The sequence below is a fragment of the Clarias gariepinus genome, chromosome 4, assembly GCF_024256425.1.
Source record: "Clarias gariepinus isolate MV-2021 ecotype Netherlands chromosome 4, CGAR_prim_01v2, whole genome shotgun sequence".
Lineage (NCBI taxonomy): Eukaryota > Metazoa > Chordata > Actinopteri > Siluriformes > Clariidae > Clarias > Clarias gariepinus.
The window spans coordinates 14,597,568-14,614,218 of NC_071103.1; the positions used below are offsets into that span (position 1 = coordinate 14,597,568).

At 38.0% G+C, this 16,651-nt stretch overlaps 1 protein-coding gene across 1 annotated transcript in view; it reads right to left on the bottom strand.

Annotated features, from left to right (window-relative positions):
- The window catches only part of itga10 (integrin, alpha 10), a 32,132-nt gene extending 18,901 nt beyond the window's left edge, over window positions 1-13,231 (bottom strand). Inside the window, exons 1-7 of the mRNA XM_053495490.1 lie at window positions 12,890-13,231; window positions 12,287-12,528; window positions 4,496-4,607; window positions 2,913-3,022; window positions 2,675-2,763; window positions 556-670; window positions 231-358 (exon numbers count right to left, since the gene is read on the bottom strand). Of these exons, the coding sequence (XP_053351465.1) occupies window positions 231-358; window positions 556-670; window positions 2,675-2,763; window positions 2,913-3,022; window positions 4,496-4,607; window positions 12,287-12,338 (606 nt within the window). The 5' untranslated portion in view covers window positions 12,339-12,528; window positions 12,890-13,231. The remainder of the gene's footprint in view (window positions 1-230; window positions 359-555; window positions 671-2,674; window positions 2,764-2,912; window positions 3,023-4,495; window positions 4,608-12,286; window positions 12,529-12,889) is intronic.
- Between the last annotated feature and the right edge of the window lie 3,420 nt (window positions 13,232-16,651).

The window sequence follows — 16,651 nt, forward strand, 5'->3', positions numbered from 1 at the left end:
GGAACCCAGTCTTGCAAAGTCAGCAGTATACTAATTCCGTACTCAAATTGTGGGAACTTTTTCTTTTAACACAAACTATTAAACATTACCCTATTAATATTTTAGTCAGAGAACTCCTCTTCTAGTACTTTAGTATGACTTTGGCTTACTAGGTTGCACTGAATTAAGTGAAATGCAAAACTATAAAAACCTGTTATATAATAGCCCAAAAGCCAACTTAACACACTCACCTGCATCTGCTCTGGACTGATATGGAACTTGCTGAGGATGTTCTTGAGGAAGTTCTGCACTTCAGACCAGGGGTAAATACTGTTAGAACCATCAAGGACTATTACTATGTCCATATAGGTAGTACATCCTGGAACACAACCAAACATCCAATACAACATTAAAACCAACCTTAAAACCAATAAAAAAACAACAACGTATAAATAGTTTAGCTGTTTCTGGACAGTTTGAAATGGCTGTGGAGGTCAGTAGTACTGATTCTCTATAAGACCATATGTTTTCTTTCTTTTTTTACATTTTAACTTAAATGGTACAAGTCATGCTCACTCTGTGCTGTAGGAGCGATGGTTTCTTTAGGCTCCAAGTCGTTGTCGACAGATGCACAGATCCCTTTGCTGAAGAGAGATGTGCCACACTCCTGAGACCAAAGTGGTGCACAGGCCTGAAAACAAACACACGCACACACACTTGGCTTGGTGCTTTAATATAGTGCTTCTACATCAGATTATGACCTGCTTCTTTAAACCATAGCCTGCTAAAATACCAAACCAGAGTATATTTTATTTGAAATAAATATTTATTTGCATAGAGTATACGTTTTGGATTTTCAAATTAATTTCTCAGAGTGAATAAACTCTCGGTTTGGGTTTATTTCTGGCACAGGCAGATTGGTGATACCGTGGAGAGTTAGAGCTACTGCTGTTTTCTATTAAGACCAATGGAGTGAACGAGAAACACAGAAGGAGGCAAGGACAAGAAGATAAAGGAGGAATGGGTCACATGAAAAGAAATAATAAGCAGTGGTAACAAAAGAAAAATAAGTAAGGAGGGTAAACAAAAAGGAAAAGAATGTGACTGGTGAAGGCAGTTGTTGATGAATGTTAGTCTTTGTCATAATTGCTTCAGCAGAGCTGGAAACCACACTCCAATTAGGCAATTAAATGGGCTGGAATAGAGAGAAAGAGGGATAATAAAGAATAAAGATATTTACAAGTCTTATCTTCAAAGTCCACCATTTATTTGATTGAAAAACCAAAAAGGACCAGAGCAGGACAGGGAAACCAAGGATAAAGTAGAGAGCGAAAACAATAAAGATGACAGAAACAAAAGTGTGCTCTGGGGTCAGGAAGAGATGAAGCGGGTAGCTGGGGGGGGGGGGGATGGGGGGTGACGACACACACACTGAGAAAATGATCTAAATGTCACATACTTAAAAATGAAAACGATGAAGGGAGAAAGAATGAGCAGAGAGATGAAGAGAAAGAAGAAGAGGTACAGAAAGAGGGAGACAGAAATATAGACAGAGAAAGATCGCGAGGTGCTTTGGCTTTTGCAAGGTCTGTCATTACAAAGAGCTAGAGTTGTATTCCAATCCCGGTATAGCCCGGACCACAGCAAGAGCTATTCAGGGTACACAGGGATGCACTGACACACAGGACATCGGGAAGAATTATTCACAGAACTCAAAACCCAAACATACATCTGTAATGCACAGTGATACAACTATGTGGTGATAATTTAACAACATGCAGTGTGATTAACTGAATAGATTGACCTCTATCCCTGTAGAAGGTGCTTTAAATAAGCATTTCCTCTCTTCTCTCTTGCTCTCTCAGACACACATACATACACACTCTTACTCACTTCCCTAGACAAACATTCCCCTCCGCTCCCGAGTGAATTATTCATACACCGTACAACTATTTCTTGGTTACACACATGCATTGGCAGCAGCCAGTCTGCAATTCCATCAATCCCTCAGTGAAACAGCTCCACTACTGCACTGAGATGGGTTGCTATGTCCTGCCCGACACAGAAGCCTGTGTTTGACTGAGTGGAGAATGAGAGCGGGGGGAGAGAGAGCAAGACCATGTAATTAGGTGTGTAACTTATATGTAAATACCCCTTTTCTGCCTGGGGTTAGGTGAGGTTTCCGCTGTGTCCTAAGCCTGGCTTACATCTGCCTCTGTCTGTTTCCTTGGTTAGCATGAGGGGTGTGGTGTTTACCTTTGCCTACGTTAACTTGAACCCGGTCAGCTTATATAAAAATATAAAGATATAAATCAGTGCCGGATTGCAGATAAATTAAAGCATTTACTGCACTAACAGGTGCAGCATACCAAACGAAGCCATTTTTTGGCCACCTCTGGCTTACGGCAATAACACTATTAGAACAGCAGATCTCATCTAATCTGGAATGCTGTGCAGGAATCCGCCTGGTTAATGTTCAAATAGAGAGTCATTTAAAAATAAAGTTAGGCAGTTAAAAATGAAGTCAAGCAGTTAATTTTACGTCATTAAACTACTTCATTCATGAATGAATAAATAAATCTAAAATATTACATTATGGGAAACTTTTCACCTTGTGATGAAAGTCTGTTTCATGCATAGTAATTAGCTTCAGTACCCAATAAATTCCCCCTATATGTTTATTTATCAGTCTTACCAGAAATCCATTGGGTTTATTGGGGGTAAGCGTCATACCCAAGTGAGAGTTCTTCAGATTCCGTGACACATTCTGAAATGCAGTGTCAGCTGTACATAAAAATATAAGACACCATGTTAGCCTTACATGTTGTACTTACATGTTATACTCCAAGCATTAGGCCTATCTATAGTATAATCATCATTATGTGAATAGTGTGTATACTGTAAGTATGCTGATTTGTTTGTCCTTTTCGTACCTAGACCCACTTTTGAACAGTTGGAATTCAGTTCCTCCCCCATCATGCATTTGTAAATGTCTCCTCTTCTGTTATTAGGTGGACCATCCCATGGAGCACCAACCAACATCCTGTGTCGCAGACAACAACAACAAAAAATAGTAACTGCTTTGCCAACTAAGACATCTTCACAAAACAAGCTAATCTATAATTTACATAAATGTGTGTATGTCCTATGTGTGGTCTTGAAAATCCATTAAGAGCATGAAACAGCCAAAATATCCGCCTTTGACTAAAACAGTACTTCAAGGTTTTACTTTAGGCTACTTCTAACTTTATCTACTTCTGAGGAGTCATTTTTAATAAACACAGCAGTAGATGCAGTCAGTCCACCTAAAATGTCTAAAACTTTGCTAGCTTATAAGCTATGCAGTTATAAGATAGCGGCAACTTGTCATAAGGAAATGATCCATTTCATTGGCTAATTACTGCAGGTAGTATTTTTCAGCTGGCAACAATTCTTTAACCCTAACTGATGGAGTAATTAGCTTCTCATTTCTTAAACAACCATGTTAAAAAACATATCAGATGGTAATGGAAATAATATACTGTGTTTCAGAATAATTAAATTACCTACAACCGCTCAAAAGTTTGGGATCACTTTGTAACTCCATGGTCGTTCCAGATTTTTATTTCATTCTACAATGTAAAGCAATGCTAAAGGCATCAAAAATATGCAATAATCTTTTTGAATATTGAGATGTAGCTGCTACTCATGATCTGTATGATAATGGCTCTAATCGCAGGTGCAGTTAATTGGTGATATTTGAGGTTGGGAATCAATTCTATCTGATATCTATCTGATATCTCATAAATAAAGATGGGTTCTTTCTATTGTCATCTGGGAGAGTTTTTCCTTGTTTTTCCTTGTTTACTATCACCCCAGTTTGCCCATCATGGACAAAACATTTTGCAAACTTATTTCCTTTTTTTTTTTTTTTTTTATTCTGTTAAGCTGCTTACATTGTGGAACTTTATATAAATCATAAGAGTGACTTTTATCACATGTAATACTGTATGACAGATGATAATACTGATGTCGATGATAATAATAGTTGAAGTGAAATCTTATTTCCTTACTTTTGGTTAAGACACTATATAATAAACAATGTCAAAATTCCTAGATTCTCTTCAGGGTTTTATTCAGAATCCTAAAAAGTTCCCCTTGAGAAAAGGGTTTCAACGAGAATTAATTTCAAGAGCCAGGAACCTTTTTAAATGCACCCATCATATAATAATTTATATGCATCTTGTATGCCAACTAAATCTAAGTATCACTTCGACTTCACTGGCAAAAATTACGAAAGACAAGGAAATTTCCTCCAATGTTAATTTACTAAACGTTTGTGTTTCTAAATTTTAGTACTGTAAATATTTCATTTCAATGTAAAAAAAAACATGGCTATGACATGCCTATGGCTCTGACAGCTTGCCCTGTCATATTGTATTCCTACATAAGAACATCCCAGTTCTATCCTATTCCTCAAAGAGAATTAATAAATTAAGCACAAAATCATGCATAACCAGTTAGACTGTTTACTCACATTTTCTCTCCCCCAACTTCATGCTGTAGCACAGAAAATCCAAACAGAGTGTCCTCAACCCCGCTGAAGATGCGTGGCCGATTCACGTCTATGTTAAAACACTGGCACAGTCCTGGATGAGGGATAAGGAGAAAGATAATCAAAATGATGTGTGACTCCATGCTAAGAAAAAGCGGATAAACAAATACAGTATGTGCTACTGTACTGGGTCATATTCAACATATGTCAGTAGAAATATTTTAGGAAAATGAGACCCTGAGAGAAAGTACAGAATGAGAGAGAGAGAGAGAGAAAGAGAGAAAGAGAGAGAGAGATAAAGAATGTCACTTGTAGTAACTACTGAACATAGTAGCTTTTTGTATAATGCACAGACTTTCCTTTAATACATGATGGAGTGTAAGTGTATATATGTGTGAGGGAGAGACAGAGAAAGAAAGAAAGAGAGAGAGAGAGAAAGAGAGATTGCCCACAGGAGAGAATTTTTTACACCGCAATTTAATTTAGATTAAAACAACTTTGACCCCCAAAACACATAGTTTCTTGATTACATTCTTTTTTAAAAATGTGGCTGCAAAAACAAAAGTGCAACCAATGGGGAATGCAGTTCACCACAGTACTGTGTGTGAGGTGTGTTTTTAACCCATACACATGAAGGCAACTCATTCCCTCTGGTCAGAGCTCCACTTTGGTTGGGTTTCATAGGCTTGTTTACTCAGAGACAGACATGAAAGGCAGAGATTCAGAAAGACAGCAGGCAGAGGCCCAAACCCCATCAACCTCAAACATGATACTGCCCTTGCTCCACTCGAAGGGTCTCTCTGTTTCTTTTGAGATGTTTTTACTGTTTTTGGGGAGGAACATTTCATATTTTTTCAAAAAAAAATTCTCCCTTTAATACATATATAATTCTGCATTATTATGTTGCCTCTCTCTTAGATTCACGTACAGTAAATGTGCATGGAACCACTTGACTGCTGGATTCATTCTGCAAATATATGATTTCTAGTTATTCTTTTTTATTTCATCCAACAGAGGTTTTGCTTTCTATATCTCTCATCTCTCATCTATCATGGCTAATTTTCTTGTCATGTCTTGTAGCTTTCATGTCTTTTTTGTATCCTGGACTCGGATGTTTATGTTGCCAAGCTATCAACCTAAATCATCTAGTTATGAAGCAAACTAGTATCTATAGTGTTGTTTCCTCCCTTTCTGAGCTCACTGGCTCCAGGACTTTGTCATGACAACTGTAAACATTTATGCAGTGTGGTGGTGGATGGATCTAACAGCAGGATAGATCTCTCCTCATTCATGCACACGCATTTCCCTAACTCCTAACCACACCACATCCCTGCCAGTGTTTACACACACACACCACTGCCACAATTACAAATAAGTCTTAGGTGCATACAATATGTTGTGGCCAATTCATGTCTGAAAATTAATTCTTTGAGTCCCAGAATGTGCCTGTGCCGTCAGGGAAGAAAAGCTCCACATATGGAATAACCTGGTCATTCAGTACAGGTCGTCAGCAGACTTCATTTTATTACTATACCTGATCAACAGAAGCAACCCCAAATCAGGTTTTTGTCATTTATGTAATCCAATGTACAGTCATGGCCAAAAGTTTTGAGAATTACATAAATATTGGAAATTGGGAAAGTTGCTTATGTTTTTATAATACCAATTTGCATATACTCCAGAATGTTATGAAGAGTGTTCAGATGAATTGCATAGGCCTTTCTTTGCCATGAAAATGAACTTAATCCCAAAAAAACCTTTCCACTGCATTTCATTGCTGTCATTAAAGGACCTGCTGAGATCATTTCAGTAATCGTCTTGTTAACTCAGGTGAGAATGTTGACGAGCACAAGGCCAGAGATCATTATGTCAGGCTGATTGGGTTAGAATGGCAGACTTGACATGTTAAAAGGAGGGTGATGCTTGAAATCATTGTTCTTCCATTGTTAACCATGGTGACCTGCAAAGAAACGCGTGCAGCCATCATTGCATTGCATAAAAATGGCTTCACAGGCAAGGATATTGTGGCTAGTGACATTGCACCTAAATCAACAATTTATAGGATCATCAAGAACTTCAAGGAAAGAGGTTCAATTCTTGTTAAGAAGGCATCAGGGCGTCCAAGAAAGTCCAGCAAGCGGCAGGATCGTCTCCTAAAGAGGATTCAGCTGCGGGATCGGAGTGCCACTAGTGCAGAGCTTGCTCAGGAATGGCAGCAGGCAGGTGTGAGCGCATCTGCACGCACAGTAAGGCGAAGACTTTTGTAAGATGGCCTGGCGTCAAGAAGGGCAGCAAAGAGGCCACTTTTCTCCAAAAAAAGAAAAAACCATCAGGGACAGATTGATCTTCTGCAGAAAGTATGGTGAATGGACTGCTGAGGACTGGGGCAAAGTCATATTCTCCGATAAAGCCTCTTTCTGATTGTTTGGGGCATCTGGGAAAAGGCTTGTCCGGAGAAGAAAAGGTGAGCGCTACCATTAGTCCTGTGTCATGCCAACAGTAAAGCATCCTGAGACCATTCATGTGTGGGGTTGCTTCTCATCCAAGGGAGTGGGCTCACTCACAATTTTGCCCAAAAACACAGCCATAAATAAAGAATGGTACCAAAACACCCTTCAACAGCAACTTCTTCCAACAATCCAACAACAGTTTGGTAAAGAACAATGCATTTTCCAGCACGATGGAGCATATGGAGTGGCTCGGGGACCAAAACGTTGAAATTTTGGGTCCATGGGCTGGAAACTCCCCAGATCTTAATCCCATTGAGAACTTGTGGTCAATCCACAAGAGGCGAGTGGACAAACAAAAACCCACTAATTCTGACAAACTCCAAGAAGTGATTATGAAAGAATGGGTTGCTATCAGTCAGGATTTGGCCCAGAAGCATGCCCACTCGAATTGCAGAGGTCCTGAAAAAAAAGGGCCAACACTGCAAATACTGACTCTTTGCATAAATGTCATGTAATTGTTGATAAAAGCCTTTAAAACGTATGAAGTGCTTGTAATTATATTTCAGTACATCACAGAAACAACTGAAAAAAAGATCTAAAAGCAGTTTAGCAGCAAACTTTGTGAAAACCAATATTTGTGTCATTATCAAAACTTTTGGCCATGACTGTAAATACAGAGACCCCACTAACCACACACTTTATCTAATTGCAGACTCAAAATGCACTTTATTAGAAAAGTTTTTAATATTTTAAAAACTTTTTTGCTTGCACAATGGACCTACAATTGTTTTTGTCATATCTGTGTGGACTGCTGTATACTGTATACTGGGTGTCAGCAAACACTCTTTATTTGCATATTTTCGTGTTGGGAAAAAAGCTAACATAAGGTCTAAACAAAGTCATTAATGGGGTCCAAAAATACCAATACGTAAAATATACAATGATTTACAGATTTCCTTTAAGTACTTTTACATCTGCAAATATTTGAAAACTGTGAACTTGTTCTTTAAATATCTCCGCATTATAAATAATATCATAATAGCATTATGCAATATTACAGCAATATTACTATGCGTTTTCAAAGCTTTGTAAAAAAAAAATAATAATAACGTTAAACATTAGTTCAATCTACGAAGACAAAACAGAGAATGATATATAAATACAGGCCTCAAAGCATGTGAATTAACATATAAGCTTTAAAAAGTTTCCCTTTATACATTCAAAATTTTTACCAATGCAAACACAACCCTACTGTACATAGATTACATTCAAACACAGCTGTGGTGTCACTCTTACTATAAACGTACCGTTCAGGAGTGCCAGGATAAACTGACCTTACACTCTGCTGCATATGGGACAGATTACTGCAGAATAACGTCTACCACTGGAATATGACCCCCCCTTATGCAACAGAGTATTACTTTACAGTTTATCGCTTTCCTTGTCTTAGTTTTTTTTTAATGCTTCATTGGCTTAACTGCTGCAAATCCCATTAGCAAATCGGCTTACTGCATGGACAGTAATATGCACTACACACTTAAATACTACACTTATGCATGTAGTACATATACAAAAAGAAAGAGTGTAATAGGGAGTTGGACTGTTTTTAGCAATAAGTTTCTATCTGTTTTTCTCTTCTCCTGCAAAATCACTTTTTTTCTCTTTGACTTCCCCTCTGCTCCTCTCCACAGGGTAAATAAGTAGGCGAAGCTTATTAACGCATACTTACTTTAAATAAAGATTTATTATCAAATAAATCACTACAGAAACCAAACTTCAGTCAGCACAGTATTTATGTTGATGTTTAATCATTATTCATTGCTATACTTACATACAAGGATAAAAAGGTATACCAGGAACCAGACAAATAAAGACATACACATGACTCGCTTATTACTTTCCCATCTTGCCAAATCTATCAGTCTCAGGCTCACTGTCATGTATGTTAAGTATATTACACCTAGCTTCCTTTCTAATTCACTTCAGAGGTTTTCTCTCACAGACCCATTCTCTTTATTCTGTTTTCTGATTTTTTTTTTTTTTTTACTTATTATGATTTATTCTCATCCTACCAGTCCTCCTGAGAGGTGTGGGTTGAAAGAATGAATGTAGGGGGGCCGGACAATTCCCTGAACCTGCACCTGTGTTCTTCATCTAAGTACAGCATAATATGGCTGAACTTGTTCAATACAAGTTTAAACGAAGAAAGTTCTGTAGAATCCATTAACAGTACCAAACACGACTCACAACACACACATGCAATATGCATAACCACTAGAGCTGGGCTTTGTGCATGTAAATCTCTTGTCACAGTACAGTAACTATGTAAACTTTGGTCAGCTACTGTCACGTGTGTGTATAATAAAATATTCTGTTGTGGTTTAACAGTTGAGCCAATTAGAGACATTATGCACAACTCCATATGTAATTTTATTTACCCCCCAGCATTTTGGAAACACATGGTATTGTTCTATCATTGGTAACTATGCAGAAACTATGCAGTAATAAATGAAGTATAAATGCCTACAGATAAGCTGCTATTTGTAAAACACACACACCATCTAGTGTACTTATAAAAGCCATATTTTTCTGATTAAGGAACACTGACACCTTCAGAAAATAATGAAGCAGGCAAGACTCTACTACTTCTCTACAACTATTATGGGTCCAATTTGAAGGCTAATGTGTGACTTGGCTTATAGTGCCACAAACAGAATAAAAAAATACAAAAGATTAACAGTATGCTTGTGTGGACCAAAGGCTAGCCTGCTTGGTTTAATCCCAAAGGAAAGCTAACGTAGGTCAAATTTTGAAAAAAGTTAAATGTTAATCGTTTTAATGTTATGGCTGATGGATATATTTCTGATAAGCCCACTGCATAGTTATTTACTGTATCTATTAGTCAATTACTGTAAACTCTTATACACGTCATAGTTCACAGTTGCTTTATAGTTAATAAAGCGGACTTATTGACCATGCTAGTTCCCTGAAGTGTGAAAGATATAAATAAGAATACCAATATGTTAGCATTTAATACAACACAGCCTTTCCTGAACATTCACAGAAAAGCATGCATGAGTAGTATTTAAAAGAGAAGCATATGTTTCTTAGTCCTACTGTATATGGATCATTAAGTAGCCTGAGACCTTTCATTAAAACTTGTAGATATACCTAATCTTGAGTCCTATGTCCCACTTTTGAATTTTAACAAAGGCCTCCTTCGCTGGCTTTATGACCGACAAGGCATTGTTACGCTAGATTTAAGGCTATTACACCTGAATGGGAAACAGAAACAGACTGAACTGTTTGTTACCTGTTTGTTACCGCTTAAATAGCACAGAAATAGCCAAGTGTGCTAGTCACTCTGGGGCCAAGAGTTCACTACTGAGTCTCTACTCAGTTAGCAACTACTCCTTTTCAGAATATTCCGAAAACATTTGAGAACTTAATTTTAGTCGATTTTATGTAGAAACAAGTACTCATAAAAGTTTGCATTATTTAAATTAAAATAGCAAACACCAACTGTCCTTGTGTTAATAAGTAAATGGCCCGACGTTACTCAGAAAACACCATTAACACAATGTTATTGATAACTGGGTTAAATAAGGCACTCTCACCTTTCCAGCAATGAAACATAGCCTATAAAAATCTAAATAATAAGCACATAGGTTATGATAAAAAAAAAAAACACGGCTGTGATCAAAAAATAGAAAGAGATAAGACAGAAAGTTATTCAAATATAACCGAATGGAAAGGGTTACGAAGACATTTTAACAGCTCTGGGACTCAGTGAACCTTTGTTAGAGGCATTAATGCAACAGTGTTGAATCTTCCCAGAAGTGGTTGGCCGATCAAAATTTCTCCAAGGGTGAATTAACAACTCGTACAGGAAGCCCTGAAAAACCCCAAATGAGCATTGAAGGAAATGCGGGTTTTACTTGCCTCTGATAATGTCAACGTTCATGATCCCGCCATTAGAAGCAGAATTGGCACAATTTGTATCAGTGGGAGAGTTGCAAGCTAAAAGGCACTTCTAACTAAGATGAACATAAAGGCTCATCTCACATTGAGAATAATGTTGTTGATCCGGAAGACCTTTGGGATAATACTTTGTAGACTGATGAGTCAAAACTGGAGCTTTTTGGAAGACATGGGTCTCATCACATCTGGTGTAAAGCTAACACAGCATTCCCCAATAAAAACATCATACTGACAATCAAACATGGTGGTGGGAGTTTGATTTGGAGTGGGGATGCTTTACTGTTACAGGTCCGCTGAGACTTGTTATAACAGACAAAACCAGGAATTCTGCTTTTTAACAGAAAAGCCTGAAGGACAGTGTCTGACCATAAGTCCAGGATTCAACGTTTAAACTTATCTGGTTTATACAGTAACAGCAATTTAAAGCAGAAGAACTGAAACTACCACTGACTGGATCAAAAGAAGCAGAACTGAGATGCTATAGCTGCCTGGTCAAAGTCCAGACCTAAACACCATTTGGATAATGCGACAGGTTAATTGTTGAAAGCCTTTTAATTTGGCTGATTTAAGCCAATTCTTCAGAGAATCATTTTTATTTTCCCTTTCATTGAACTCTTCGTTGCTTTGTAGCTTGTACTTTTTCAAAATATTAGAGCTGCTTATGTTACCCATGTTACTTGACATGATATCAAATAGTAAAATAATGAATTTTTCACTCTGTCCAGTAATGTATTTTGCCAATTAAGGAGTTAAAATGTGTTCACTTGATTAGCAACAATGTTTCAGTAGGTTATGGTATGTTAAACATCCATCCACATGATTTGTAGGACCCAAGGTTTCCCATCAGAACCACTGCCCAAAGCATGGCACTGCCTATTTCCATAGTGGGTCCTAGTGCATATTTTCCCAAGGTAAGAAAATCACACACACACAGTTGTCCACATGGTGTTAAAGAAACATAATTGTTTAGACAATGCTTTTATTGAAATCCGTGTAGTTTCTATTAAATGGAGGGGGGAATCGAACCCTTAATCTGAAGGTACAACACAACAGTACCACCCCAGGGGGAAAATCGTGTTCGTGAATTATCGGTCCATCCAAAATTCACCCAAGAAATCTTTCTACAATATGTAGTTATTTGTTTTTGAATCACCAAATAAGGCTCCAGGATTTGATAATAATAATAATAATAATAATACAGACCCATTTATTTCAAGCCTTTCCTCCAAAATAAGACATCATTATCTCGCTTCTACTGGTTGTAGACTTTGGTTAACTAACATTGCATGCATGGTTTATTAATTATACTGTTTAAGTGCAATTGTAAATGAGGAAAACTCACCTTTTAGTAGAACGGTGACTTTTAGTAGAAGCAGGCACTCTCGAATCTCCATTTCAAAGTCAGATGAAAATCTTTTAACTAGTTTTCCTCTCTCTCTCTCTCTCTCTCTCTTCTTGTCGCGTTTTGATCAAATGCAAGACGTCACACTATGTGTCGTGCGCGATCATGTCAGCGCGCGCGCCTCAGTCTCCCGCTCAGTGCTGCTCCACACTCACTGTACATCTCCAGGGCAAGAAAACACACTGTTAAAGAGAGAGAGAGAGAGAGAGAGAGAGAGAAAGAGAGACCTCACAACGCTGAATGAGCAACAGATCTGACAGACAAACATTGACAGTGGCCAGTGTAATCGTCAAAAGCACTTGGAGTTAGTGCATTAAAGCTTTACTTGGCACTCTAAGAGTTAATTACTTACTTACTTAATTAATTAATTAATAGTTAATTACTGACTATTTATTCGATCAGAGCTTTATGGGTGTTAGTATAATGCACGCGTTAACTAGATAATACTGTAGATATTTGACGCATGATGTCAGGCAGGTAGACAAAAACTATCAATATTACTAAATCTCAGAGCTGTGGTAAAGTTTATCTCTTGTTTCTTACCTTTCCTGTGACACACACCAAGCTGAAAGTGTATGAGCACCAATCAATCCGAAACAAGGGTTTGTTCAGAGCTCGCTTTCCAAACTTTCATTAAACACCTGTTTATGTAGGTCCTGACAGTGGCTTCCCACGCACATCCACACGCACGCGCGCACACACTGGTGTTTAGTCCAAATCCAGAATCTGGTTCTGTGAGTAAACAGTGCATGCAGTATTGCCTTGCTGAACTACTGCGTTATCTTAGAAAACTGCCCTAATGTAAATTACAGGTATTAACCCTACTGAAGCTACTTTAGTCCAATGGTTCTTTGTGAAGAGACTCTGGTTCCCTCTCTAGCTGTGTGGTTGCCTCCAATGCGCTCAGGCGCAAACTGAATGAGCGCTTTATACTGCAAAACCTTCCCTCCGTCAACAACTGAGCTCCACGTCTCAAAGCCCAAACCAACGAACCACAGTCATCTCTTTTTCTCCCTCTCTCTGTGCCCTCCCTGTCCCTATAGAACTTTCAATACTTTTTTATTCTAATAACACATACATAACTTTGCACTGTAAATTGTATTTAAACTTCTGAGTTAAAATATCAAGTATATGACACCTTAAATTATTATATATATTTTTTTATTTGGGAGGGACTGGTGGCTCAGTTGGCAGCATTGTCACATAGCAACTCCAGTGAGTGTTGAGGTTTGAATCCCACCTCTTGACTGAGTAAGTGGAGTTCTTATGTTTTCCCTGTGCTTGGTTGGTTTCCTACAGGTATTCCAGTTTCTTCCCACAGTGCGAAGACATGTAGTGCAGGCTGATCGACATTTCCCATAGCGTATGATTAAGTGTATGTGTTTGTGCCTGTATCTTAATAAGGGTGAGCATCCCATCCATCTGTTTTGTGCTTGAGGTTCCTAGAACAGGCTCCAGGACATCTGTGAGACTACACAGAATAGGTGGTATGGGAAATGAATAACTTATTTGTATTATAAATGAAATACAGTCAGTGCTTTATTCTTACTGGTGTCTCCAAAGTGTTTTCTTAGACTACACATTCCTAACCCTAATCCTGGAGAACCGGACCGGACCTAGTCCTGTTTTCTCTGCTCTAACAGACCCACTTCAAATCACAGATGGCTGTTTGATAAGTAACTGGTGTTAGACAGAAAAAACGTTTCAGGAACAGGGTGGGGAAAATGAGCATTAGATAGAAAAAGACATATCAGTCTCAGTTGTGGAGAGCATAAGGTAATGTATGAAATCCCTAAATAAGACAAAATGAAACAAAAAGAGTCTAAGAAGGCATCGAAAGTTTTTTTTTTACAATAAATAATATATGATTCATATATACCATATACAAACTACTGAATTACAGTAAACAGTATTGAAATTAGGGCAGCCTGGATCAAAAGGTCTTGGTCTCACCTGTCCACAGGACATTATTCCAGAAGCCTTTTGGTTTATTCAGATACAGTTTTGTGAACCTCAGTTGTGATTTCATGTTCTTTGTCCCAGCAACCCTCTAACACATCAGAATGTTCTTGTAATTGTGACATTATGGGCTCTAACATTTAACTTGCTTAGTGGGGCTTTTATGGTCTGAAACATAGCTCATGTTTTTTTTTTTTATTTATCTGAGCATTGCACAGTCTGATCTTTGGGTAAATGTGCTGAGATGTCCACTTCTGAAAAGATTGGCAGTTGTTATGCTTTCCCCTTTGGAATAATCTTTCTGTAGAAAAAAACTGTAGAAGATTTTACTTCTGGGTGTCTGGAAATGGTTTTACAATTGATGAGCAGCAACAACTGCTTCTCTAAGGCAATTGCTTACAATATGTCTTTCCGTCTTAGCATTATGTTAACATGAACATACTTCAATGCTTCAAAACAGCAAACTGCCAAATATTCAATTTTTATAGAGGTCTGCACATCTGTGGGTGATCAAATAATCAAGGGCTGAATTCCATGGAGGTAGTAAGGGGGTACTTAGTATTACCTGCTGTTCTTTTTGGTCTCATTTTTGTTAAATAAATAATGGCACAGTGTATGTCATTGTTCATCTGTCGCTGTTCATGAGTTTTGCACATAACTTTTACACATGACTGTACACACAGCGCTGGAAAAAATAAGAGATCATTGCAAAATAATCAGTTATGTTTTTTCATACAGGTGCATGTATTGGTGAGATGAACAGTTTTCTTTCATTTTCTGTGAACTACTCACAATATTTCTCTTAAATTTAACTATTGTTATTTAAAGTGTAGATTTAAAATAAGTTACATCACAGCACATCAAAATAACCCAAAATCATGCAGTATTTGCAGAGCTTTAACAACTTAAATAAAACAAAATGCAAATAATTTGTAAACCAATTGTATCAACGATTTGGCTAAATAACATTGAGAAATCAGTGTTTGGTGGAATAACCCTGATTTGCAAAAAAATAATGCTTTCCATTATTTTTTCACATTGCTGTTGAATAACTTTATACCAAAAAAAAAGCAAACAGCTCAGTTTTGCTTAATGGTTTGTGACCATCCATCTTCCTCTTGGTGACTTCCAGAAGTTTACATTACAGCATTACTTTTTGATAAAAGTAACTAGTTATAGTACTTTTCCATTGCAGAAAATGAAAACTCATTTGTGATTCCTCATTTATGTTGTTTTAGTCAAGACCACTATAATTATTTATCCCTCAGCGAAGTTGGCCCATAATCTGTTAACTACTAATACGCCTATCTCACCTACGCGGTTTTGTGTGGTGGCCGTAAGTATGGGTCATCATGATTCACCGCTGTGATAAGGTTTTCATCTTTCCGCGCATCGGTCCTCTCAAAGTCGACCCGCATAGAAGAGATAGGGGTATAACAGCAGGAATAATAGAGGGGGCGGGTTATGGGGCGGGGCTTGTAGGATGACTTTCACACACACACACACACACACAATAACGAATTGGGAATGACTGCTGTCTGGCTCACGGATTACATAAATTGTCTGAATAACGGATTACATTTTTGAAAAAGTAACTACGTAAATACCTGAGTACTAAATGGCGGACATAACGCGTTAGATTACTGTAGGACTTTATCAGCATGGCACATCTTGACTTGCCAATTTTTGCGCATTCTTCAAAAGCATTCCATATTTGCAAGGGCATCTCCTGTGCACGTCTCTCTTCCGGTCAGCCCACACATCTTCAGTTTGATTTAAGACATGCCCGCCAATGTTCCGCGAAGTTCTGTAAGGACCGCAAGCTTCCGCGAGGACAGGAAAAAATTTTTACATGTTTACTTACAATTAAACATGTTTAATTTTTCACGCGGAAAGATGGAAACGTACTCACAGCGCCAAAAACTCGCTGTGAATCATGATAAACCGTACTTATGGCCACCGCGCGAAACCGCGTAGGTGAGATAGGGGTATAACAGAAAGCCGCGTAACAGCATAACAGGAAAAACCAAGCAAACAGACAGAACAAGATGAAACATTGGCCTTATGTAGGCCACACAAGGTGCAGGTGAATACAATTAGGAAAATGTGACAGTAAGGAGCAGTGCATGCTGGGAACTAAATTTTGGAGCTAATGTCTACAAACAACTGCAGAGTCAGCTACTAAATGAGCAGAATCCACCTATCGCTCCATTTCCTATACCATTTAGTCCAATTCATGGTCTCCCAGTAGGAGCAAAATCATGGAGAACATAAGGATAATAGTAGTTTTTGTTTTGGCCACTAGAGGGCTGCAGAGTCCAGAGTCTTGTTCCCACTAGAGGGCTG